The sequence below is a fragment of the Aotus nancymaae genome, unplaced genomic scaffold (assembly GCF_030222135.1).
Source record: "Aotus nancymaae isolate 86718 unplaced genomic scaffold, 86718_ANA_hifiasm-v0.15.2.pri h1tg000007l, whole genome shotgun sequence".
Classification (NCBI taxonomy): Eukaryota; Metazoa; Chordata; class Mammalia; order Primates; family Aotidae; genus Aotus; species Aotus nancymaae.
Genome location: NW_026988418.1, coordinates 17,642,503 through 17,666,274, shown reverse-complemented (window position 1 = coordinate 17,666,274; position 23,772 = coordinate 17,642,503). Strand labels below are relative to the sequence as shown.

General features: G+C 49.0%; 1 protein-coding gene across 4 annotated transcripts; it reads right to left on the bottom strand.

The window, feature by feature from the left end:
* Window positions 1–454: 454 nt before the first annotated feature.
* On the bottom strand, window positions 455–23,704 carry MRPL37 (mitochondrial ribosomal protein L37). Of its 4 annotated transcripts, none has more exons than XM_021667740.2 (7): window positions 23,291–23,704; window positions 19,170–19,353; window positions 18,961–19,076; window positions 15,388–15,573; window positions 13,695–13,852; window positions 10,161–10,364; window positions 455–999 (listed from the first exon to the last, which is right to left on the bottom strand). In XM_021667740.2, the coding sequence occupies exons 1-7, from the start codon at window positions 23,634–23,636 to the stop codon at window positions 730–732; spliced, it is 1,464 nt and encodes a 487-aa protein (XP_021523415.1). In that variant the 5' UTR covers window positions 23,637–23,704; the 3' UTR covers window positions 455–729. The 4 variants fall into 4 exon arrangements, with proteins under 4 accessions (XP_021523415.1, XP_012297956.1, XP_012297955.1 ...); XM_012442533.2 differs by lacking the exon at window positions 455–999 and adding an exon at window positions 3,716–3,834; XM_012442532.2 differs by lacking the exon at window positions 455–999 and adding an exon at window positions 8,139–8,350.
* Window positions 23,705–23,772: the final 68 nt, after the last annotated feature.

Below are 23,772 nucleotides of genomic sequence, written 5' to 3'. Positions count from 1 at the left end.
GAGACTGCCACTGACAGGATGGCTATGACCTGGGACATGGAAACAGTGACCTTGCGTTCTGGTCCCAAGATCCTCGCATCAGTGTCATCGTGTGCACCGGCAGAGGGGCTGGAGTTCGGTTTTCTTTTGTTTTTTCTCTTTATTCATCCTTTCTCAAAGATGGGATACTGACCAGAATTGCTCTGTATATGCTTGGGACTGGATGGAAAGACTTTGGAGCAGCTATGGGGGGTGGGGGGACACTGACAACCAAACAGACGTGCTGTCTCCGGTCCTGTTTTTATTTTCAAAACCAACAAGCCCGACAGTGGAGCCTTTCCCCTCCCGGGAGGGTGCTCACGGCCCCGCTCACCTCATCACCCCACGGAAACCTTTGTGTCTTGCCCTGGAAGACACCTGAATTCTTTGTACATTGACACGCCCGTCCCCCTCCCTCCCTCCCCTGTAGCTGGTCTTTGTTTTACTCCCTCCCCTTTCTGATCCATGTATATCATATTATGTGAGATATCATCTGCCTGAAAAAAGACTTCGTGCGGATTATTGGGAACATTGTAGCTGTTTCTGTGTTTTTTCTTACCTTGTAGTCTGGTTCTGAATTAAGAGAGGAAAAAAAAGTAATTATGATACATTGTAGTTTGTGTACGATATATGTTGATAACGTTTTATTAAAGGGACATCTTTTTTCCGCAGCCCTTCCTGACCTGTTTGGGGAACGTGGGTTGGAGTTTATTACACTGATGACAAAATGCAGGGTGACTTGTTGGGGACAGTTTTTGTTCCCAGTGCATAACAGGATGAGGTTTTGTGTTTGAGGCATCTGTCGCCTTTTCCTGGGCCTGCAAGTTCTGTGTTCTTGAGGAGTTGTGATGGCCTCTGCAGAAGGTGGGTTGGGAGGGAGGGTGTCAGTCTCACTTTAAATATTTGGGGGCCTTCTAAAAGCCAGTTTCTGTTTCTTGTCTTGCAAGCACATTTTGGCTGGCTGGCGTATCTTTTATTTTTCTGGAAGTAGAAAAAGGTTCTTGGTGCCCTGTGTTTCCTATGGGGAGTCCCTATTGGCCAGAAGTGCCCTGTAGGCCACAGCCACTCCCTGCTTCCCCGCACTCAGGTAGGGCTGGCTTCACCCCAGGCCCCCAGCTGAAGTGCCTGCTGTTTGCCACTGTAAGGGAGCACAGGGAGGTTGGTTTTTTCCCCCTAAACCTCCAAGGCAGTGTGGGAGCCCTCGAAGGGCTTTGAGAGTAGTACAGTCTACTTAAATTTTGGAAAACGTATGCTGGTGGCATCCTGGCAGATGAATCCACTGAGGCAGGATGTGGAGGGAGCCATTCCCAGATGACATTTTGGCAAGAAATGCTGAGGGCTAGGGTGAGGTAAGCCGCTGTGGATGCTGACTTGCACAATGACTAGAACTTTCTACTTCCCTGGAGCTCTGGGGACCTCATTCTAGGCCTGCAGCAGGAGCGGGTGCCAGGGTGGGTGGGTGGGAGGACACTGAGGGCCCGAGCAAAGTACAGGGTCAGCCCATGTTTATAAGGCCCTTAGGGGACCAGATAGCAAATGGCCAAGTTTAAATTTTGCTTTTGCTGCACCTTGCTGTGTGGCTGTGGGCAAATTAGTTTATACTTCTGCTCTCAGTTTCCTCAGCAGCAGAATGGGGGATGATGGTTTGCCTGCCTCCTGGGCTGTGAGTTTAGCACCATAAAGTACTTAGAACAGTGCCACACACGGACTAAGAGCAGTACGTGTTCACTACAAGTGATGTTAGTCGTGGGGAGAGTCCAAATGGGTGTGTTGGGGAGTAGCTGGGAGCATCTAGAAGATTCCATCTGTCCTTCCCTCTTCACCTTAGAACAAGGTTTCCTAGGCTTTGCTCAGCACAGCCACCTTTATTGGAAAAGCAGCCCCATTGAAGAGATAGGAGACTGAGGCTGTGACTAGCCTCTATCAATGGTGCTGACCCAGGGCTGGGGAAAGGTTGGGAGGATGCGACATTTGTCCAATACCTGTGCCCCTTTGGAGCAAGAGTCAGGTATAGACAAGAGCCATGGGATTGGGGTGCTGAACCAAGAGAAGCCAGGTCACAGAGCCCAGCCTGGGAGGAGTGCCTGCTGTGTGCTGTGTTGCCCCTCCGCCTGAGGCCTCTTGGCAGTCCTGCAGTTGCCTTCACAACACAAATGGCCCTGGTGCAGGTTAGTTTGGCCTTCCTCAGGGGCAGGTCTCTGAAAAAGAACTGGTTCTTGTTCACCAAGTGTTTTCACTGCCTGGGGCCAGGCCAGAGCTCTCATAAGCCAGTGGAAAGATCCTGAAATGAGCAGGAGAAAAGGGAGAGTCACCGGGCGAGGTGGCTCACACCTGTAATCCCAGCACTTTGGGAGGCTGAGGAGGGTGGATCACGAGGTCAAGAGATCAAGACCATCCTGGTCAACATGGTGAAACCCCGTCTCTACTAAAAATACAAAAAATTAGCTGGGCATGGTGGCGCGTGCCTGTAATCCCAACTACTCAGGAGGCTGAGGCAGGAGAATTGCTTGAACCCAGGAGACGGAGGTTGCGGTGAGCCGAGATTGCGCCATTGCACTCCAGCCTGGGTAACAAGAGCGAAACTCCATCTCAAAAAAAAAAAAAAGAAAAGAAAAGGGAGAGTCATGCCAGTCCTTCCACAAAGGAGGGCTTCGGCCTATCACCGAGAGGTGCAGGAGTCAGGGCCGGACCACAGCTTTCCTGTTGCAGTCATGGCTGTCCACAGGCCCCTCAATCCTAGGGGTCAGCTGGCCTGCGGGGGCAAAGCTAGGATCAGGCCTGAGACGGGACCCCGCACCTGATTCCCTGCTGGACATACCCACGGCCCCCTGCCCCAGAGCCAGGAAATGATAAGACAAGTCACTGACACCAGCAGCGGCACAGCTACTAAGGTGCTCAGCCAGAGCAGGGCTCCAGCTGGGGGTAAGGCTGCTCAGCTTGGCTGCCTGGTGACCTGAGGAATCCCTCTGCCCCAGTCTCTGCTATCCCATGAAGTGGTGGGCTGTGTTCCCAGATTCCACAGACTCCAGGAGATTGATCCCAGAGCATACCCGGGGCCCCTCTGAGGGCACTGGCCCTGAACTGAGAGGAGCTGGGTCTCTTGGAGTTCAGGCTGTGTCTGCAAACCTGGTCTGCAGAGCTGCGGGGCTCCCCGGACTTCAGTAGAGTGACTGGGCAGGGTGGGAGAAGGGGCTACAGGCAGATGAGCCTTGTTCTGCCTAGCCCTGGGCTCACTGGGTACAGGCACTGGGGGCTTGGAGTTGGGGCTGAGGGTTGGAAATAAAAGATGAGACCAATGAGGTTGGGTGCTGGAAGGCAGAGTCTGTTCTGTCCTATCTATTCCCAGGGCACCTGCGGAGCTGCAGAACCTGGCAACGGGTTTCTGGAATTTAGCCATGCCCTTGGTTTCCTGCCTCCATGTCAGCCCTCCAGTGCCACAAAGACCATCTCACTTTTGAGCTTCCACAGACTTCCTTCTTTCCATCCATCCACCCATTCATGTGTTTTCTGAGCACCCCTTTTATGCCAGGGGTGGTTCTGGCACTAGGGATACAGTAGTGAATAGACAAAGGCGGAGATGCCCTTTATGGAGGTGGGCAGGCTGCAGGAAGCGCTCTGTTCTGGCAAGTTAAATTTGAGATGCTGATTTGATATCTAATAAAGACGACAAGTAAGAAGGTCTGAGCTAGAGACATACCGTGGGAGTTGTTGGCATTTAGAGGGTCTTAGAAGCCACAAGACTGGCTGAAATCATCTAGAGAATGAACGGAAAAGAGGCCGAAGGACTGGGTCCTGACATCTGGGAATGGGAGGGACCTGCAAAGGTGAAAGAGCAGTGAGTAGACCAGGAGAGCAAGGGGCCCTGATGACCAAGAGAAGGAAGGAGGTACAGAGAGGAGAGTGCTTCCTGCTCCTGGGGAACCCAGGTGGCTACGCCCACTATGGCCCTGGGACCAAGTCCAGGTTGCTCACAGCTTCCAGACAGCTGCAGCGCATGGAAGGGCCCTAAACAATCCTGCTTTTCCTTGCCCCTCAGCACTTCACCTCCAACTTTGGAGGACTCTGTGGATGTCTGCACAGCCAGGGCCTTTGTTCCTGCTGGCCCCTCCTCCTTCCCACTTGCCTTTTGGAACCTAGCTTAGATGGCCTCTCCTCCTGAAAGCCTTCCTGGCTAGAGTAGCTCTCTCCCTGGGTCCCCACAGCCTGGTTCAGTGTATGCCTCCCCCATCAGGCTGGGAGCTCCTCTAAGCCAGGGACCATATAAGAGCCCTCTTTGTCCCCAGAATCACCAGCACAGGTCCTGGTGCCCAGTAGGTACACAATGAGTGCTCTTGGAATAACAATGATGTTGAGTTGTCATCCCAGAGCATGCTCAGTGGCACCCCTCCCTACAGCATGCTGTCACCTGTGGGTGGATAGGTGCCCAGATGTGGGGAAGGAGGCTTTTGTGGGTATCTGCTACTGCCAATCCAAAGGAGACTACTCTGGCCGTGTCTACCCAGTACCCCGGGAGCTCCTGAAGGGCAGGGACCACATCTCCTTCATTCTGTAACTTACACTTCCAGCACAACACCTGGCACACAGTAGGTGCTTATTAAATGGGCTGCCCCAGAGGCGGTTGGGCTCAGTCTCCAGTCCTGACCTATTCTTGGGTTCCATCATTGGCCCAGCCGGGAAGGAGGAGACCCATGGGTCTCACATGCACACGTGTGTGTGCACATGTCTGAGTGTGTGGTATGCAGGTGTGCACACATGTGTGTGTGAAAGCTGGCAGGGGCCATTTTGCTCTGACAGGCTGACCTCTAAGGGATGGAGGTCCTGCCCTGGGCAGCAAGCCCACTCCTCATATCCAAAGACTCCACTGGATGCAGTCTTCGGATATGAGATGCAGCCTGAGGGGAGAGGGTCCCTGGACGGTGGTGGGGCAGGTGATCTTCCAGCAGTGAAGCAGGTAGGCTTTGTGGGTCATGGACATCTGAGTGTCCATGTTGAAGAGAGACAGAGACACTTGGGTCACCTGCATGCTTTCTGAGACTTTGACCCACAGCAAAAGAGGAACCAGGGAGATGCTGTCTAAAGCCCGAGAGGATCCTGTCCTCCTCCTTCCCAGAGCCCTGAGAGTTGTCACAGGGCCTCTGCCAAGCACCTGCCCCGGGTCCAGCCTGCACCAGCCTTGGGAAAGAACAGAGAGCAGCCTAAAGTGAGGTCCCCTCAAGCAAGTCCCCCTTTCCACCAGGCTTCTGAGAACCCCAAACCCATTCACTTGAAACCTCCTTGTCGAATGCAGCCTATTTGATCTAAAAGTGGGGAAACCTGCATCCCCATTTTGCCAACGAGGAAGCTGAGGATCTGACAGGGCAGCTGGAATACAGGAGGCTCCTGAAAGTGGGTTCCCCGCAGGCCAAATCAGAATTCCCTTGCCACTGAAGCTTGCTGGAAATGAAATGAAGAACTTTTGAATGGATCAACCAGGCACTTAAGTATATGAGTGAAAAATATGTTCCCAAAGGGAATGTCACCATTTCACTTCCCAGTCTGTTGCTGGAAGTTCCTATGGTGGGGTTTCACTACCCAGCATGACCCAGTGCAGCACTCCTCTCCCTGCCTCATGCTCCTGCTCCTTCCCCAGCTCACTGGCTGAGGAGCACGTCCTGGGCTGGAGGCTGGCTGAGGCCCTCAGGTTCCACTGCATCGCTTCCTCTCCTGCGTTGAATGAGGGAGTGGGGACGAGGCTGGTAGACATTTGGGATTTGGAGAAGCAAGGACCTCTCTGTGGAGGGGGCAGTTGTCATGACACAGGAGCTTTCCAGCTCTTCACACTACATCATGTGGTCTCTGAGCCTGTTTCCTTATCTCTATGGGGACAATAAAAAACCTCCAGTCCTGCCTGCCTGGCTTTGCACATCAGCTGCACTCGGCAGCTCCCTTGACCAGAGACTGCAGTTGGGCTCCAGGCTCCACAACTTAGCACTAAGGCCAGCATCTGGGCTGTCCTCGTTCAGGGTGGGTTGGGAGGAAGACGGGCTACCCAGGCCTGCCCTGCAACCCCAGCCCCCTTCCAGGCAGTCCTCAAGCAACAAGGTCATCTGCTGACGGTCCGCTTACTCAAAGCCTCCATCCTCCTCACTCCGGGCTCAAGTTCACCTCCCCTCCCTCCCCTCCAAGCAGTCTCCTCAGGATCATACAGAGCCATCACCACCACTTGCCCGAGGATCACCGCAGTGGCCTCCAGCTGGACTCCTGTCATCCCGCCAGCTCCTCTGTACTCCCAACAGCGTTCTTTTAAAAAAAAAGCCTTTGACTCAGCAATTCCACTGCTAGGAACTTACCCAATGGCTCTGCTGACAAAAGTAAGATACATGAATGAGGACGCTCACTGTAGCATTATTTCTAATAACTAACAACTGGAAACAACCCGGATTGCCATTAACAGATACTAATGCGGCAGCTCAAAACCATGAAGAGATCCTACGTGCTGATGTGGCAAGAGCCTACCACCCAGAGACATCATGTAAAAGGGAGTGCAGAACAGGCTATAAATAGTATGACTCCTCAGTCACGTACATATGTGTGTTCTTACAAGACACACACATTTTTACCAACAGCATGAAAGAAACTCTAAGCTCTGTTATCATTAGGGAAAAGGACTAGCTAGGGACTGCTTTGGGTGGGTCAACTTATATTTTCCTGAACTCTGAACTTTTATCATTTATGTATAATTGTTTCCTGTCTGTAAAATAAAAGTAAAATGGGCAGCAGGTCAGCTCCCCTGGGAGGTGAGGTGTTTGGTATTCCGGCCCCTCCCAAGCCGGCCACTCCAGCCCCAGCCAAGCCCCCAGCTCTCCCCACTTCCAGTCACTCCCCATCCCCAGAGTCCTCTGTGGCTGGCTGCTTTTCCTGGTAATCCCTCCTGCTCCCTCCCCATCTGCCTAGCCTAAAAGGTAAGCTGTCAAGTGGAAAGAGCCCAAGCCTGGGAGGCAGAGACACAGGCAGGACGCCACTTTGCCACTGCCTAGCTGAGGGCTCCTCCAGCTGCTGGAAGTTCCCACACTAACTGCTCTCAGCAGTCCCTCAGCAGGAATTATAGCCCAACAAAGCCACCTCACCCAAGGTCCCGTCAGAGCTCTCAGGAAGCAGCACATATCAATGGCTAGTGCCAGGCCAGGGGTGTTTGTAGAAGGCTCAACTCCCTTGCCTCTGGCTCCAGAGTGCCCATGAACAGGGTGAGGCCTCAGGTGCAGCCACACTGAGCTCGGGCCCGCCATCCCCACCTGCTGTTGCCTTCGCTCTCCCCAAATAAAAGTCTCCCAAGCGTTTGCTTAGAAAGCTGACCTATAGCACCAGCTGGGTGACCTTGGACAAATTCCTTTAATTATCCGTGTTTTCTCCTTAGGGCCTAGAACAGTGCATGGCACATGCTAGGCGTGCAATATTTTCTTTTTTCTTTTTTTTTTTTTTTGAGACGGAGTTTTGCTCTTGTTGCCCAGGCTGGAGTGCGATGGCATGATCTCAGCTCACTGCAACCTCTGCCTTTTGGGTTTAAGTGATTCTCCTGCCTCATGCTCCCAAGTAGCTGAGATTACAGGCTTGAACCACCCCGCGCCTACCCAGTATTTTTCTTGAATATGGAAATGACATTGACCTTGTAAGGGGTGTGTGGAGATGAAAGATGCTGTGTATAAGGTGCTTGGCATGGCAGCAGTGTCTGGCACAGATCAGGACCTGACATTATTTGGACAGAGGCCAGCTGAACCAAGGGTGTACTTGGCCCATTAACCAGGATACAAGGGAGAAATCTACAATGAATATTCTAGTGAGATATTCTGCAGTCACTATGGAATGTGTCCACAATTTAAATAATGCCATAAGAATCTAGTGACCATCAGAGTATCTGCCACGTGGCAGACACTACACACACAGAACCTACTCTTCAACACAAAGTAAGTCACATTAGCCCCAGGTTTCAGATGAAGAAATGCAAACAGACAGATGAAGATACTACTCTAAGGTCACAACATGGGTAGAGGACAGAGCTGGGCTTCAGCTGGGGCAGGTCAGGCTCCAGGGCTTGGACTTGTGCAGGGGCCCTTCCCGATGACACCCTCACACCAAACACAGGCTTCAGTGCAACGCAAGGGCTCTTTATTGTCAGCAAGAGCAGCGGGCCAAATGAGCACTGAGGCTCCACGGGGCCCAGGCCCTCTTCCATGGGAGAGAGGCAAGGGGGTTTTCAGGATTCAGAGGGGTCCTCGGCTCACACCGCACCGTGCAAATATAAAGCTAAAAACTTTCTGAATGTCTCTGGCTTGAAACCAACTGGCCCAACAGGTTCCTGGAAAGAACAGAGCCCATTAGGATCCTGCTACTAGATTTAATGGCAGCAATTAAAACAAAGATTGGCTTGAAGTAGATCTTCAGTGCCTAGACAGTAACTGTTTCTTTTTCTGACATCGTCTCTCTTTCAGACTAAGAAGGGGCGTTAAGGGGCTGCAGGCTGGGAGGACAGGAGGCATTCCCAGCCCCCTTCAGCCAAAACAGCTGTTGATGCTGCTCTGCTCCTGAGGCCCTCTCACTTCAACCACCAGGAGCAAATGGGCTATTGCCCTCTCTAATCCCAGAGACAATCATCCCTCACCCATTCCACACACATTTACTGGGCACCTGCTCTCTCTCTACTGGGCCTGTGTCCCGTGCTGGAGACAGAGACACAGCAGTGACTTGACTCAGGTTCCTGTCCTCAAGGAGCTTACAAAGAGTGAAAATAAAAGAAGAGAGACCCCACTGCAGAAGTAGGAAAAACAAGAAAGCAGGGAGAAATGACTAACTCGCCAATATTTATACATGGAAGGGCAAGCGGAATGGGCCAGAAAGGAAAAGAAGAGGAACAAGACTACAGAGAGCCCCGCATATGCAATAGAAGAAGTAGAAATGAAGGCAGGAAGAGCAAGATCAGGCCAGAGCCCAGGGTGCATGCTGGCAGGGGTGGAGTGGCAGGAGGTGAGGCTGCAGAGGTGAGGAGAAGCTGTCTCCAAAACATAACAGGCCGGGCCCTGAGTCAGTATCCTAGAAGGGAGAGGCTGAGGAAAGAGAACCTGAAGACATAGAGTCAGGAGGGAAAACCTGACTAAAAGCAGAGAACATAGAGGTGGCTGGTGTGACTATGCAGGTGAACTGAGGGTTTCTGGGACCAAGGCAAAGGGCACAGACCTAGCAGGCATTTCAGGTGGAGAGAGCACTGAGAGCTACCAGAGAACTAGTTCAAGAAGTGACCTGCTGAGAATGTTCAAAGGCTCAGTGACTCCATTTGGCAAGCCTGTACTCAGGCCTGTGTGGGACCTAGCTGGTCCCAGAGTAGGGACCCCTACTCTGCTTTCTCGGTCTCTGACCCTGCTGTGTGTCTCACCAGGGTGCATCTCACTGGCTGACACTCTATCAGGAATTTATTTAGAAGCTGCTACTGCCCACTACACAGAGAACAGGCCTGGACCCTGTCAGCTAAGCAGTGGGGTGCAGCAGTGATGGTGCCATGGGAGGAACTCCGTATCTGTGGGATGAAATGAATGTATCCCCACAGGCCCTGCCCTCAAGGAGCTAGGAGCCTGGAGTTCTGTTTGGTGGAGGAAAAAAAACACATGAGGAGATTCTACTCACAGCAGCGTGACTGTGCTATGCTGGGGCAATCCAGAGGCCAGGGCAGCCCACCTGAGGCACATAAGTGAGGACTTGGATGGGGACAGGGGTGATCAGTTTCCCAGAACAGGAAACACTTATGGTAAACCTGGAGGACAAGTGGAGGATAGTCGGACAAAGAGTAATGGGAAGGGGAGAAGGCGAGACGCCACCTAGATGAAAGGAGCAACATGTACAAAGGCCAGAGCTCATGAAGCCGCAGCACCCTGGGAGCTGGGAGGAACTGGATTGGCTGGAGGGTGCAAAGGGAAGCAGGAGCTAGAGTGGAACGCTGGGCAAGGCCTTAGTAGCAGCGGGGCTAAAGGAGCCTGAAGACGGAGATCCCGGGTGGGAAGTCCCCAGGGCCAGGGCTCTACCCCCAGAGCACCCCTGCAATCCCACCTGAGGAGCATACCAGGTAGGCGGAGGCATGGCCCTCTTCCTATCACCAGGCGGGAGATGGCTCAACTTACCACAACCACTCTCTTCTTGATCACTGGGAGACACCAAAAATGCTGATAGAGGAGCTGGTCTGAGTCCACCCACGCCAAATTCTTGACACCCTCGTTAGAGGCCAGGTCTGTGGTATTCAGTTGAAACACCAGGAAATGGAAGACACGTCCGTCTGTGCCCACACTCTGCACCACCACAGGCTGCTCCAAGACCTTGGCATCATTCTGAGAGGAAAAGGGGACAAGGAAAACAAATCAGAAGCTGTGGAGTGTAAGGAACAGCACGGCCCAGGCAGCTTCTAGCTCTGCCCTTTACAATGTTCACCTATGCCCACTGAACGGCTTCTCTTTGGGGCAATTAAAATAGAATGAGGAGTTCAGGGTACTGTCCAGGGCCAGGCCTTCCTTCAGCCAGGTTGGCTGTGCCTCGTGGCCTCAGGGTGCCCACTCTTCAACTTGAGCACATCAAAGTAATAGTTCCTGCCACTGAAAGGTGATTTCCAGGCAAGCCAGAGTTCAGGTGGGCCAACTGGGAGGCTAATAACAGAAATCCCTCAAACTCTTGGCGTTACTTGATAAGAATCACAGTGACATCAGCTATCAAATATGAATCCGGAGGGTCAATGGATAGATGTAATGTCATTCAGTTCTCACTCCACTTGACAGATGAGGAAACTGAGACTCAGTGAGGTAAAGTGACTTGCCTGAAGTCACAAAGATGGGTGGTGTAGAACCCAAACTGGCTCATGCCAGATTACACACTTCCCCCACCCCCACCCCCGCCTTGCTTCTAAGGGCCTGGCAGTCACATTAGCTGGGCTTCATGCTTACACTGCAACTCAGCATGGGCCACGTTTCAGGATTATCCACTACAGCCGTTCAGCGTCAGGATTTCAGCAGTCAACTCCTGCTACTGATCTCTTCTAGTTACTACCACTTAGGAATAGTAGTAACACCTTAAACCATTTCTTGAAGGCCCCTCAGGTGCCAGGCAGCTTGCCAGTTTTACATCAAGTCAGCTCTACTCATAAATCTAGAGGTATATTCCCACTAACAGATAAGGAAACTGAGGTTCAGAGAGGTGGTATAATTTGTTCTAGGTCACCCATGGGGTATGAGTCAGGATCAGACTCGATGCTAAGTCACTGAAAGCCCTGTTGTTTTTGTTCTGGTTTAATCCTGGTGTCCCAGTGTATCTAATAGTGGCACCTCATCATTCTCAGTGGTGGCCTAGTTTGGGAGATAAATCATATGGTGAGCTACTGAGACTTTGCAGCAATCCAGTTTGGTAACTGCTACTCACTGAACAAAGATCCAACAGGCACGCCCCATAAAGCAGGCCATCCTTGATTCAAAAATGCTGCCTGTATTCACCCCACTGGGGCTGAATCTGGCATTAGGAATACCTAATATCAGACCCCAGTGTGGGCCACACTGGGACTGCTGGCCTTAGAAATAACTGTTCTTCGCTGCATGAAAAATAAATAAAAAGAAAAGTACCTGTAAGTGTTAGCCGAGAATTCTGTATTGACTCTTATCTCCCTCTACAGATCAATAAAACTGCAGGTAGTACATAAATTTCTCAGCAATTTTACCTTTTACATGGAGGCTCTTCCCATAATTGCTCAACTTCACATCCCTAGGAATAATTTGTACCTGGAGGGGCTGAAGGAGGCCTCCTCTCCTACCCAACTGGGTGGCAATTAGTGCCATCGTTGCTACCCAGGCTCTGCTGGCAATAGCTGGTACAGAAGCTACAATGAGTCTGCAGGCCTGGGACCAGGGTTGTGACTCTCTTCCTCCTACCACGGTCTGAGTTGAGAGTAGCACATCCTTCAAAACTGGAAAGCTCACTGTTCCAATCTTTGTTTCCCCACTCATTAGCTGTGGGATCTTGGGCAAGCTACCTAACCTTTCGGAGCCTTTAGGAAGTATACAGTCAGAGAATGGGAATAAAGACAACTGTCCTAGGACTGGAAAGACACAAGAAGGTCACATAAAGAGGTGATACCTACTAATTTCTTAGCTGTGTGACCTTGGGCAAGTTCCTTAGCCTCCCTGAGCCTCAGTTTTACCATCTATAGAGTGAAGCTAATATCATCTGCCACATGGGGTTAAAAAACTACAATTATTAAGTAATGCAGTGGTCCTGAAATTTCAGTTCAGTGGTTTTCTTTTCCTTTTTTTTTTTAATTTTGAGGCAGAGTCTCACTCTGTCACCCAGGCTGTAGTACAGTGCTGCAATCTCAGCCCACTGTAGCCTCCAACTCCCAGGTTAAAGCGATATTCATGCCTCAGCCTCCTGAGTAGCTGTGATTACAGGTGCTTGCCACCACACTCACCTAATTTTTGTACTTTTAGTAGAAATGGGGTTTCACCATATTGGCCAGGCTGGTCTTGAACTCCTGACCTCAAGTGATCCTCCCACCTTGGCCTCCCAAAGTGCGGGTATTACAGGTGTAAGCCACCGCACCTGGACAGTTCAGTGGTTTTTTAACTTGAGCTTGGAGCAGCGTCACTGGGGGACTTGTTAAAATGCTGATCACTGGGCCCCAACTCCAGGGTTTCTGATTCAGTAGGTCTGGGGTGGTTCTGAGTGTGCACTTCCAACAAGTCCCCAGATGATGCTCCTGCTGCTAATCCAAGACTCTATTTTATGAACAAACCACTGTGGTTTTTTTGTTTTTTTAAATAAAAACCCTAAGTAAATGTGCGGTATGCAGCAGGTGCTCGATCTGGGCCAGGCCCATTCCACTCCCTATCCATTTGGCTAACCATGGCTCTCCAACCCTCCTAGGCCAAATAAGATGGGAAACAGCACTTTTCTTTATTCCTACTCTAGAAGAGACTCAGGCTCTAACCAAGACCTGGGGGTCCAGCAGTGGTTCTCATGAATTCCCCTGCCCCAAACCAGGGATCTGGTGTCCTTGGCCTGCTTGAGGGCTCCCATACGGCCCTCCCCTCCCTGGAGGCCTTTGTCCTTAGGGCCAGGCTTTTCCCATCTTGGGACAGCTCTCTGTGATAAGTTAGTCTGTATTCTATACCTTCTAGGTCCCTGAGACCTCCTCTTAGGATCAGGGGCTACTGCCAAGGAGTATCATGGGTCCCCAGCACCCATCCTGAGTTGGCGGGCAGGGCTTGGTCATCTCTATTGCTCCACCTCCTCCTGCTTGTGCTCTACTTCTGACACTACAAGAACAGAGACAGCATGCTGCAGCACAAATAACTGAAGACTTCAGAGTGGGACGGACCTAGCTGCAGTCCTAGCTCCATGCCAGGTAAGCTGCATGGCCTCCCTGTAATTCTGTGGCATAGCTTGGAAGGTGGGGATGTCACTGTGATCAAGTGAGCTACTCAGGTGAAGCACAAGCAGTCAGCCCCTAGTGATGTGGGTTCATCTCCTCCTTTAGGGAGAAGCTGAAGTGCTCCTCCCTAAAACTCCTCGGTCTAGGAATCAGTCCCTACATCCCCCACTTTCTTCCTCTGAGCAATAACCTTAAGGGAGAAGACCCAACACCACGTAAAGCAGCTCAGCGGTCTTCTCCCCATACGTACCCCATAGACGAGCCGGGCCTGAGCCAGGGCACTGCCAAAAGCAAACAGGATCATCTTGGCCCGCAGCTGATCTGGTTGAAAGCGGCGTGGTCGTAAATTGGCTTTGTCCAGTAAGTACAGGGTATGGGGATAGGGGTAAGGATAACCTTCCCGGAATCCTGCAAGAGACACAATCATGTGGAGGGGTAAAAAGGATTCATCAGCCTACCACAAAGCCTCAGGAAAGTCACCTTGCCTTAGACCAGGGACAGGTGCTACACAGAGGCTTAACAAAAGGAGATACTATCACTATAGCTCAGGGGCTGGCAAACTTCAGCTTGCTGGCCAAATCTGGCCTGCTGCCTGTTTTTGTAAATAACGTTTTTATTGGAGCACAACCACACTCACTCATTTACGTCTGTCTATTGGGTAGCTGTGACAGAGACCATATGTGGCCTGCAAAACCTAAAATATTTACTATTTGGCTCTTCACAGAAAATGCCTACCAACCTGTTACAGGTGCTTCCTGCAAGCTAATTCTAACTCCACACCTTTCTCTCTCATTCTGGCATACAGATGACAGTGATGTTAGGAGAACGAGAACTTGAAATCTGTGGTAATTATTAAAAAGAAAGCAAGTCATTTGCATAATTTACTACTTTAATATTAGTGACAAACGACTCGCCTCATCACTCACAACTGACCCACACAACACTGGTGCTGAGATCAGAGTTTAGCACTTGTTCTTCTCAGCCATGACCTTGTCAAGTCATGATTCTCTTCCCCTGCATGGCTACGAGTAACTCTTGGTAGGCTGGGAACTTCCAGAATAAGTGATCTGGATCAGTGAATATAGGTGAAAAAGAAGGAAGAAAGAGGTTGGGAAGGCTGGGCACGGCGGCTCACGCCCATAATCCCAGCACTTTGGGAGGCTGAGGCGAGCAGATGGCTTGGGCCCAGGAGTTTGAGACCAGCCTAGGAAACATAATGAGAACCTGTCTTTAAAAAGAATACAAAAATTAACCAGGTATAGTGGCACATGCCTGTGAGGCTGAGGTGGGAGGATTGCTTGAGCCTGGGAGGCTGCAGTGACCCACAATCATACCAATGCACTCCAGCCTAGGTGACAGACAGACTGTGTCTCAGAAAAAAAAGAAGAAAGAAAGAGGCTGGGAAAATAATGTAGGCTCTGAAAACCCTAGAGAAGGTTTCTGAAAACCCTAGAGGCTCTCCTACATGCTTTCTTGACAGAGTTTGGATTAATAGCCCCATTCAATGTCCATGGGACTTGCTCAGTCCTTTAGGAGGGTTGGCCAGAGTTACAGGGTAAACAGAAAATGGGTACCTTTCATGAGACCTATGAATAAAGAAAAAGCCTGGGTCAAAAGCCCTGCAAGTGGCCAATGATAGTTTGTTGAAGGAAAAAAAAAAGCCCCTCAAGCCACTCTGATGTAATAGAGTAACAGAGTTACTTCACTGAGGTAAAACGTAAAGTCGGCCTTTAAGCAAATCACTTCACCTCCCTAAGTTGCAGTTTGCCTATGAAATGAAGACAACAGTACTTGTCTCATGGGGCCGCCACATGGATCCTAGGAGATGGGTAATACACGTGAGGTGCCTAATACCCAGCAAGTTCTTAGTATATCCTTTCCCTCCAGAAACACCATGTCCTTCTCCTCCACACTGCCTAAGAGTTCAAGACATTGATCTTTACCTGTGTGATCTTTCACATCATAAACATTGCATTCATGAAGGTCGATCGTAGGTGATATGGGATAGAAGGTCTCTAGAACATGATTCTTAGTAGCTTCAACTTCCTCTCTGGAGGCGATGGTGGGCAGAGGATCCTTAGTGTTCAGCTGGGTTTCAATAAAACCACGGACCTGAAGGAGAAGAGACTCTAAAAGGGAGAAAAATGGTTACTCTAATCTGGTATAAAGGCTTTCTCAGCTGGGCAGAGTAGCTCATACCTATAATCCCAGCATTTTGGGAGGCCAAGGCAAGTGGATCATTTGAAGACAGGAGTTCTAGATCAGCCTGGGAAACATGATGAAACCCTGTCTCTACTAAAAAATATCAAAAATTAGCCAGGAGTGGTGGCGTACACCTGTAATCCCAGCTACTAAAAAGGCTGAGGCATGTTAATTGCTTGAACCTGGGAGGCAGAGGTTGCAGTTGCCAAGATTACACTATTGCACTCCATCCTGGGTAATAGAATGAAACTGTCTCAAAAAAATAAAAATAAATAAATAAAGACTTTCTTAACTCTGTAAAGCCTAAAGCCTCCACCCTCCCATGTGCCTCAAATCATTTATAGCTTTTCTAGATCATCAGCCTAATCACAGAACACAAAACTCTGAGTTAGGATGTTAATCCTGGGATCCTTAAGAAGGGAGGAACCAATGCACTCTTCTTCCTGTGTTCCCTTCCCAATAAACCCTAAGGGCTAATGGTCTCTGGGGAGTGAAGCCTGCACCATACCTGAGCACCTGCTAAGCTGGGGACCCAGAGATGTGTGTGAGTTACTCTCTGCTCTCAAGGAGCTCACCAGGTAGTGAGTGCTACAATGAAAAGGATGAAGCATATTTAAAAATTGTACAGGTGGGGAAAACTGAACTTCTCTGGGAATGGGAAACTCCCTGAAAGAAGCAATGCCTTAAAATGACATCTGGAAGGACGGGTAAGAGCAGAGACTCTCAACTGCAGCACTATCCACATCTGGACAGATAATTTTTTGGTGAGGGGGTGTCCTATGTACTGTGGGATATTTAGCAGCACCCTGGCTTCTACTTACTAGACGCCAGTTGAACTCCCTCCCCATCCCTTCTTCCCACATCCATCCACAGCATATCAAAGATGTCTCCAGACACTGCCAAATGTTTCTCCCTAGTTGAAAACCACTGGGTAAGAGCTTGCCAGGCAAAGACAGGGGGAAAAGCACTCTAGTTAAGGAGGAATAATGTCCAAAGGCACAGGTACAGACAACTCCATGGCAGAATTTAGGGAGAGAAATCCAGGTGACTAGAGTAGGATACAGCAGGGAAGGAGCGATGGAGAGAGAGAGGCACACCAAGACTAGAAGCAGAGGAGATTCTCAAACTTAGGAAAGAGGCCAGACTGTCCTTAACAACTGAGAGCGAGAAAACCCTGGCCAGTTAAACAGCCTCACTGATGTCAGATTAGCATATATGCTACACGCAGATGTAGGTGGCATGAGGAAAGCAAACACACGTCTGACTCATCAGCAAGCCAGCCATGATGAACGTGTGTAGACAGCCTTCACAGAGGTCCCCACAGGAGATCACATGCTGCCACCAGACAAAATGTGCCTGGAAAAACACCTTGAGAATGGCCTCCTGAGGAGTGTCCGCAGAGGCCAAATCTTTCTCAGAAGTGCTTGGGTTTTCAAAAATAGCCACAGTGTGATAATGCATCAAGGCCGTTTTTCTTATATGGCTAAAAATTGGTTTGGTCAACAGCACTGTCATTAATTAGCATGTAGCCTCCCTTACTGGGTAGGTAAGGAAGGATACTATATCTGTGGGTGGATAAACTCTGACCTGTTTTTTAAAATACATCACACACTCACACCTCAAGAATAGTTTTCTGAAGTATTTCCTCACATATAATTGCAAGAAAAATAAATGTGCATGGACCTCTCCTAACCTTGGGTTTTCAATTCTCCCCACAGACCACTCTTGTGTGGTTTCTGATTCAATTCCCTCCATATCCCTCCTCCAGTGACAGCTCCAAATGGGGTAGTTTAATTAGAGGTAATACTTGATGATGGGCCAAGTACTCCTCTATTAATGAGGTTCACTAATTTCCTTAGTGGTGTCATTACCTCTGCAAAGCTGACTCTTTGCCAGGAAGTCTAAACACAAATAGGCAAGCTGGAGACCTGACCAAGCAGATGTTCTGAAATCCCAAATCATTCCATAGCTGGTTTCCCTGCTCCAGGATTCTACCAGTTACAACACCTGTGTTCTCTGAATATCCCTGCCTGAAACATGGACAATAGGTATGCATTTATGCATCCCTTCAGTCAGCACCTACTGTGTACCATGACTTGTTGGACACTGGGGACAAAGTCAGTAAGACACGGTCCCAGCCATCAGGAGTTCAGTTTAGTGGGGCAGACAGGACCAACAGTAGATACTGACAGTACAGTGTCATCTACGCTATGATGGCAGAATGGGCATAAGGAACACAGATGAGGAACAGATACCCCAGCCTGGATTCACAGAGAAGGGAGGCTTGAGTGAAGTCTTGCAGATAAGGAGAACATGGTTAAATGAAGAAAGCAGAAAAAAGTATTCCAGGCTGGGCGTGGCAGGAGGCTCACGCCTGTAATCCCAGCACTTTGGGAGGCTGAGATGGGCGGATCACTTGAGGCCAGGAGTTCAAGGCCAGCCTGGCCAACATGGTGAAACCCCATCTCCACTAAAAATACAAAATTAGCCAGGCATGGTGGCACATGCCTGTAATCCCATCTCCTCCGGAGACTGAGGCATGACTATCACTTTAACCCAGGAGGCGGAAGCTGCAGTGAGCTGAGATCATGCCACTGTATTCCAGCCTGAGTGACACAGCAAGACTCTGTCTCAAAAACAAACAAACAAAAAAGAGTATTCCAGACAGAATGCACAGCATGTGCCAAGGCACACGGGTGTTAAAGCTTGATGCTAAAAAGCTGCAAGTGGCTAATTTAGGGATGGGGTGGGCAGGGCAGTAGAGCAGGAGGTAAGAATAGAAAGACTAAGTGGCAATCAAATCACGAGGGCTGGTAACCCTCAATAAATGGTTTACACTACTGGGAGACATGAAGGATTTGAAATGGGGCAGGGACATAAAAAGACTTGTACTTTGGAAAGATCACTCTAGCAAGCCATGTTGAAAATGGATTTGGAAGAGTAAGGTGTAAGTGGGGTAAGAAGACTATTGCAATAGAATTTGAGCCTTATGAGGACAGACTACATGTACGTTATTATTTCCTTACCTTCAGCATGTAGGTACTTCCCATGCACATCTTAAGCACTCAATAGATATGGCTGACTGTTAATGGTTGAGTTAATGTCTTAGAAAGTGATTAAAAACAAAAATGGTTGGGCTATGGCGAACTATACTGAGGATATGTCTGAGCCTACAAAATTAGACCACAAAGGACAGGAGTGAGGATAGGTATTTGGGGGCAGATGGATGGGAGCTGGTGATGGGGCTAAGAGTAGAAAGGAAAAAAAAAAACTAAAAAACAGATCAAGGCTTTCTGGTGTACAAGATAACCAACCTCGGTTCCAGGAAGCAGATGACATGGAGTTTTGGGCACAGATACGCCTGGCCAGAGAAGGATGCTTGAGAATCTGAGATTTACACAGCTGTATTAGATTGTCCACGATGACTGGGCTTGGAGACAAAAAGAGACATTTGGGGACTTAAAGCAATAGATCGACTCCAAGATCCAATAGTTGGAAATCTTCTTTACTTGGGGAAACTTACCAGTAGGTCTCTCTCTTGGGGATTTCTTCGGTGCAATGCCAGAGACGGGCATGAGAGATCACACTCAGAACACGCTCATCTTGGTTCTCTATGTGGTTCCTTGGATCATCAACAAGGCTAAGCACTTTCTCGGGAAGGCCTTCTATTAACTTGGTCTTGGTAAGCCAGAGGGCCTGCTTTACACCTTTGAGGTAATCAGACACATACACACACACACACACACACATACACACACAAAGAAAGCAAGAAAACGATTCAGGAAGAGATACTTACACCTACCAGGTACCATCTTAGTAAAAAGGCTGCCTCAAGAGAGAAACTGGATTTGTTCTGTGACACCTGAGGGGACAGAACCAAAAGTGAAGAGCAGAAGCTAAGAAAGCCAGATTTCAAGTCAAATTCAGGAACGACCATCTACTTCAAGATGGTTAACAGGTGACTGAGGTGGTGACTGCCTGCCACTACAGGAATTCAAACAGTGGCTAAGACAGCTGAGATCATATGGCTGAATGCTGCAAGCAGTGGATACACCCTAGGCTATGGGACTAAATTGATGGATGCCAACCCTTCACTTAGGATCCTTTCTAATAACTCACACCCCAGCCCTGATTAGAAAAGCCCATGTCTACCAAATGTACTTCATTTATTAGGATGGCCCATGCTGCCTTCTCAGGAGAAAGCAACTTTTGGAAATAACTGGGAATACCTTTTGAATTTTCATGAATACTTTAAGGAGCTGAACCTCCCTGGCCTTAGTATAGAAAGGTCGGGTTTTTCCTGGATACAGTATTGTTTTGTGTGTTTTTTTTTTTAAGATGAAGTCTTACTCCGTTGCCCAGGCTGGAGTGCAGCAGCATAATCTCAGCTCACTACAAACTCCGCCTCCCGGGTTCAAGCAATTCTCATACCTCAGCCCCTCAAGTAGCTGGGATTACAAGCGTGCACCCACTGTGCCCAGCTAATTTTTGTATTTTTAGTAGAGACAGGGTTTCACCATGTTGTCCAGGCTGGTCTCGAACTCCTGACCTCAAGTGATCTACCCACCTAGGCCTCCCAAAGTGCTGGGATTACAGGCATGAGCCACTGTACCTGGCCTGTTGTCTTATAGGCATGGTGAATTGTCTCTATACCAGAGGTTAACAAACATTTTCTCAAAAGGAGTAAATAGTAAATATTTTCAGCTTCTGGGCCACACAATCTCTCTCACAACTATTCAACTCTGCTACTAGAGCACAAAAGTAGCAGTAGACAATAATTAACAAGTGTGCATGGTCTTGTTCCAATAAAACTTTATTTATAAAAACAAGCAGATGATCTAGTTAGCTGACCCTAACTACGTACCATTTGTTCATTGCTAGCAAGCTCAGAGCCAGGTTTGGGGCTTCCCTTTAGAAAGCAAAACCTGAGGTCAGGCGCGGTGGCTCACGCCTGTAATCCTAGCACTTTGGGAGGCTAAAGTGGGCAGATCACTTGAGGTCAGGAGTTTGAGACCAGCCTGGCCAACACGGTGAAACCCCGTCTCTACTAAAAATACAAAAAAAAATTAGCTGGGTGTGGCAGCGCTTGCCTGTAGTCCCAGCTACCTGGGAGGCTGAGACAGGAGAATCATTTGAACCTGGGAGGCAGAGGCTACAGTGAGCCAAGATCACACCACTACACTCCAGTTTGGGCAACAGAGCAAGACTCCCTCTCAAAAAATAAATAAATAAATAAATAAATAAAGTAGAACCTCACAGAATAAATTTTTGTCGTATTCATCTTACTGTTTTATTTTTCCTTCGTACTGATCCCCCCACCTATCTGTTTTTTAATTTAATCAGGTTGTGTTATAAATAAACTGCCCAAAATACTTTGCATGAAAGATGGTATATACATAGCCAGGCCCAGTGTCTCATGCCTATAATCCCAGCAACTCAGGAGGTGGGAAGATGGCTTGAGCTCAGGAGGTCAAGGCTGCAGTGAACTATGATCACACCACTGCACTCCAGCCTGGGTGACAGAGTGAGACCCTGTCTCTAAAATAAATAAATAAATTAGTGACAGAAAATCACTGAACAATAAATAAATAAATAAAAGATGGTGTATATGTAAACTAAAATAGATTCAATTTAGCCTGACAGTCTTTAAAGAAACTTAGCTACTCTCAGTGGGATGGGCTGTGGTGCCAGGCAAAGACCTCCCTAGATTAACCTTCCCCAAATTTGGCTTCCCTAAGGGAGGAACATGCATAGTCCTAGGTATCTTAAGTTCTGGATCAAGTAAACACACCAGTCCTCTATTCGCAAATGAAAAGCTAATACTATATTCTTCTCAATGATCACACCCACAAATTGACAGAAGGCTGGTGGCTGCCTTGGTTGGCAGAATACTCTTCTCAGCTAGAGGAATACTTCTCTGACTCAAGGTCATATCTTCCTTTGAAAAACTGTGTCTGGGCCAGACATGGTGGCTCACACCTATAACCTCATCACTTTGAGAGGGTGAAGTAGGCAGATTGCTTTGAGACCAGCCTGGGCAATGTGGTGAAACCCCATCTCTACAAAAGAAATACAAATAATTAGCCAGGTGTGGTGGTGTGTGTCTATAGTCCCAGCTACCTGGGAGGCTTAGGTGGAAGGATAGATTAAGCCCAGGAGGTAGAGGTTGCAGTGAGATTGCACCACTGCACTCCAGCCTGCAAGACAGAATGGGACTCTGTTGAAAGAAAAAAAAAAGAAAGAGAGAGAAAGGAAGGAAGGAAAGAGACAGACAATGTATGGGATGAAAGGGAGCTTAGGATACTTTGGGGGAGACACCCTCAGGCAATTTCTCTTATGGTAATAAATATTAAGACTTTATGTTTTATTTGCATATGAAAAACAGGTGATAATTAGAGCTGCCATTTACTGAAAGTCACCATCTACCCTGTGCCATGAGCTTTACGTGCAAGGTAGATGGGATTTTATAAAATGAAACTCAGAGACTAAGGAATTTGCTCTAACTTACATACCCTGTAAGTGACAAGGCCAGGAGGAGAACCTGAGTCTCTCTACGCTAAAGACCATCACCTCTCTCCATTATCTCTACTGGCTTCTCTAGCCCTGTATCTTGCAGAATTTTATTACAGCCTACAGAACCTCTCTGTGAGTAGCAAAAACACAGGATATACAATACATTTTCAGCATAGGCAAATGAATGTAATCTCCTAACATCTAAAATACTGCTAATGCATTCATCCATCGAGGGTCGGTCACTCAAGGATGCCAAGTCTTGTGAGATCCTTCCCAGCACCTTTTAAGGACACTGGAAGTGTTTAAAGGCTGGAAAATCCGCTTTCAAGAATGGGATTGAGAAGCTTAAGAAGCTGGCCAATTGACTTAAGTTTTTTCAAACCTAGGATTTATTCTCTGGCTTAGTCCCCAAATCCTGCCAAGTCTTTTTTTTTTTTTTTCCTAATTACTCCTTGGAAAAGACTGTTCCCCCTTACCTCAAACATTTTGTTTTCAAGACCTGCCCCATCCCTATCCTGGTTTGGATGGGGAAGGAAGACGGAAGAATGTGGAAAGGGATAAACAAGCCCCACCATGGACTCTGGAAAATAATTTCTGGTACTGTTTTGGATAGACAGGCTGATTTTAGCAAAGTCATTTTAATCTGTCCCTAGTGAGAGTGACAGAGGAGTAGACATGGGCTTGAGAGGTGACAGTCCTGGATATTAAACATTCTGTCGTCTCCACTATAAACTCTCTCCATCTACTTTTAAAATGTACAGTTAATCTCCAGAATGTCAGACCTGGCATGGTCAACGTGGACTGTCCAGTCAACACCATTCACTTCACAGGAAATAGAGGCCCAGGATGGTCAGCCATTTGCCCAAAGTCAAACAGAGAGAGTCAGGGCTGGGCCTAGAAACCAGGTCTCACGCTGACACGCAAACTCTCTATTATACTCCTGCATAGAGGCCCAGCTTTTTACAACTCAATTCTAACAACTCTCAGAAGATGAGAATCACTAGGGCCCCATTTCGCAGACGAAGAAAACAAGACCCACAGAGTTTCAATGTTTTGCCCAAAGCCACAGAGGGTCGGGGTCAGCGCTAGGCAGAGGAACACGGTCCCCTGCCGCCCGTCCTGGGGCCTCACCCTCGAGAAGGCGGCAACGATGGTGAAAGATGTAGCAGGGCTCGTCTTTGTACAGCGGATGCTCGTGAAGAGGCGGCGAGCGGTAGAACTGTGGGTGCTTCCAGCCGCGGTCCCAGGGCGGAAAGATCGGCCGCGCCAGCCAGGGCACGAAGTGCATCTTCCCCGCATACGTGATGGGCTCCAGTCCAGGGATCTCGTACACCCTATCCAGGGGAGGAGGCTCCTTCTTCCGCGTGGAGCGCACGCCCCACTCATACGCCCTGCGTCTCGGGGCCCCGAAGCCCCCAAGGCCGAGCTGCCCGGAGCCAGCCAGGGCCAGCCTTGCGGGCCCGGACGCCAACGCCATACCGAACTCCTCAAGACCCCCACCTGGACGCCGCCATCTTGTCGCGCGCAAGGCCTGCTAGGAAGGAAAGGGGCTGGGCGCCAAAGCTCGTTTTGGGAATGGCAGCCAATTCAACCAATCGCAGTCAGGATATTCT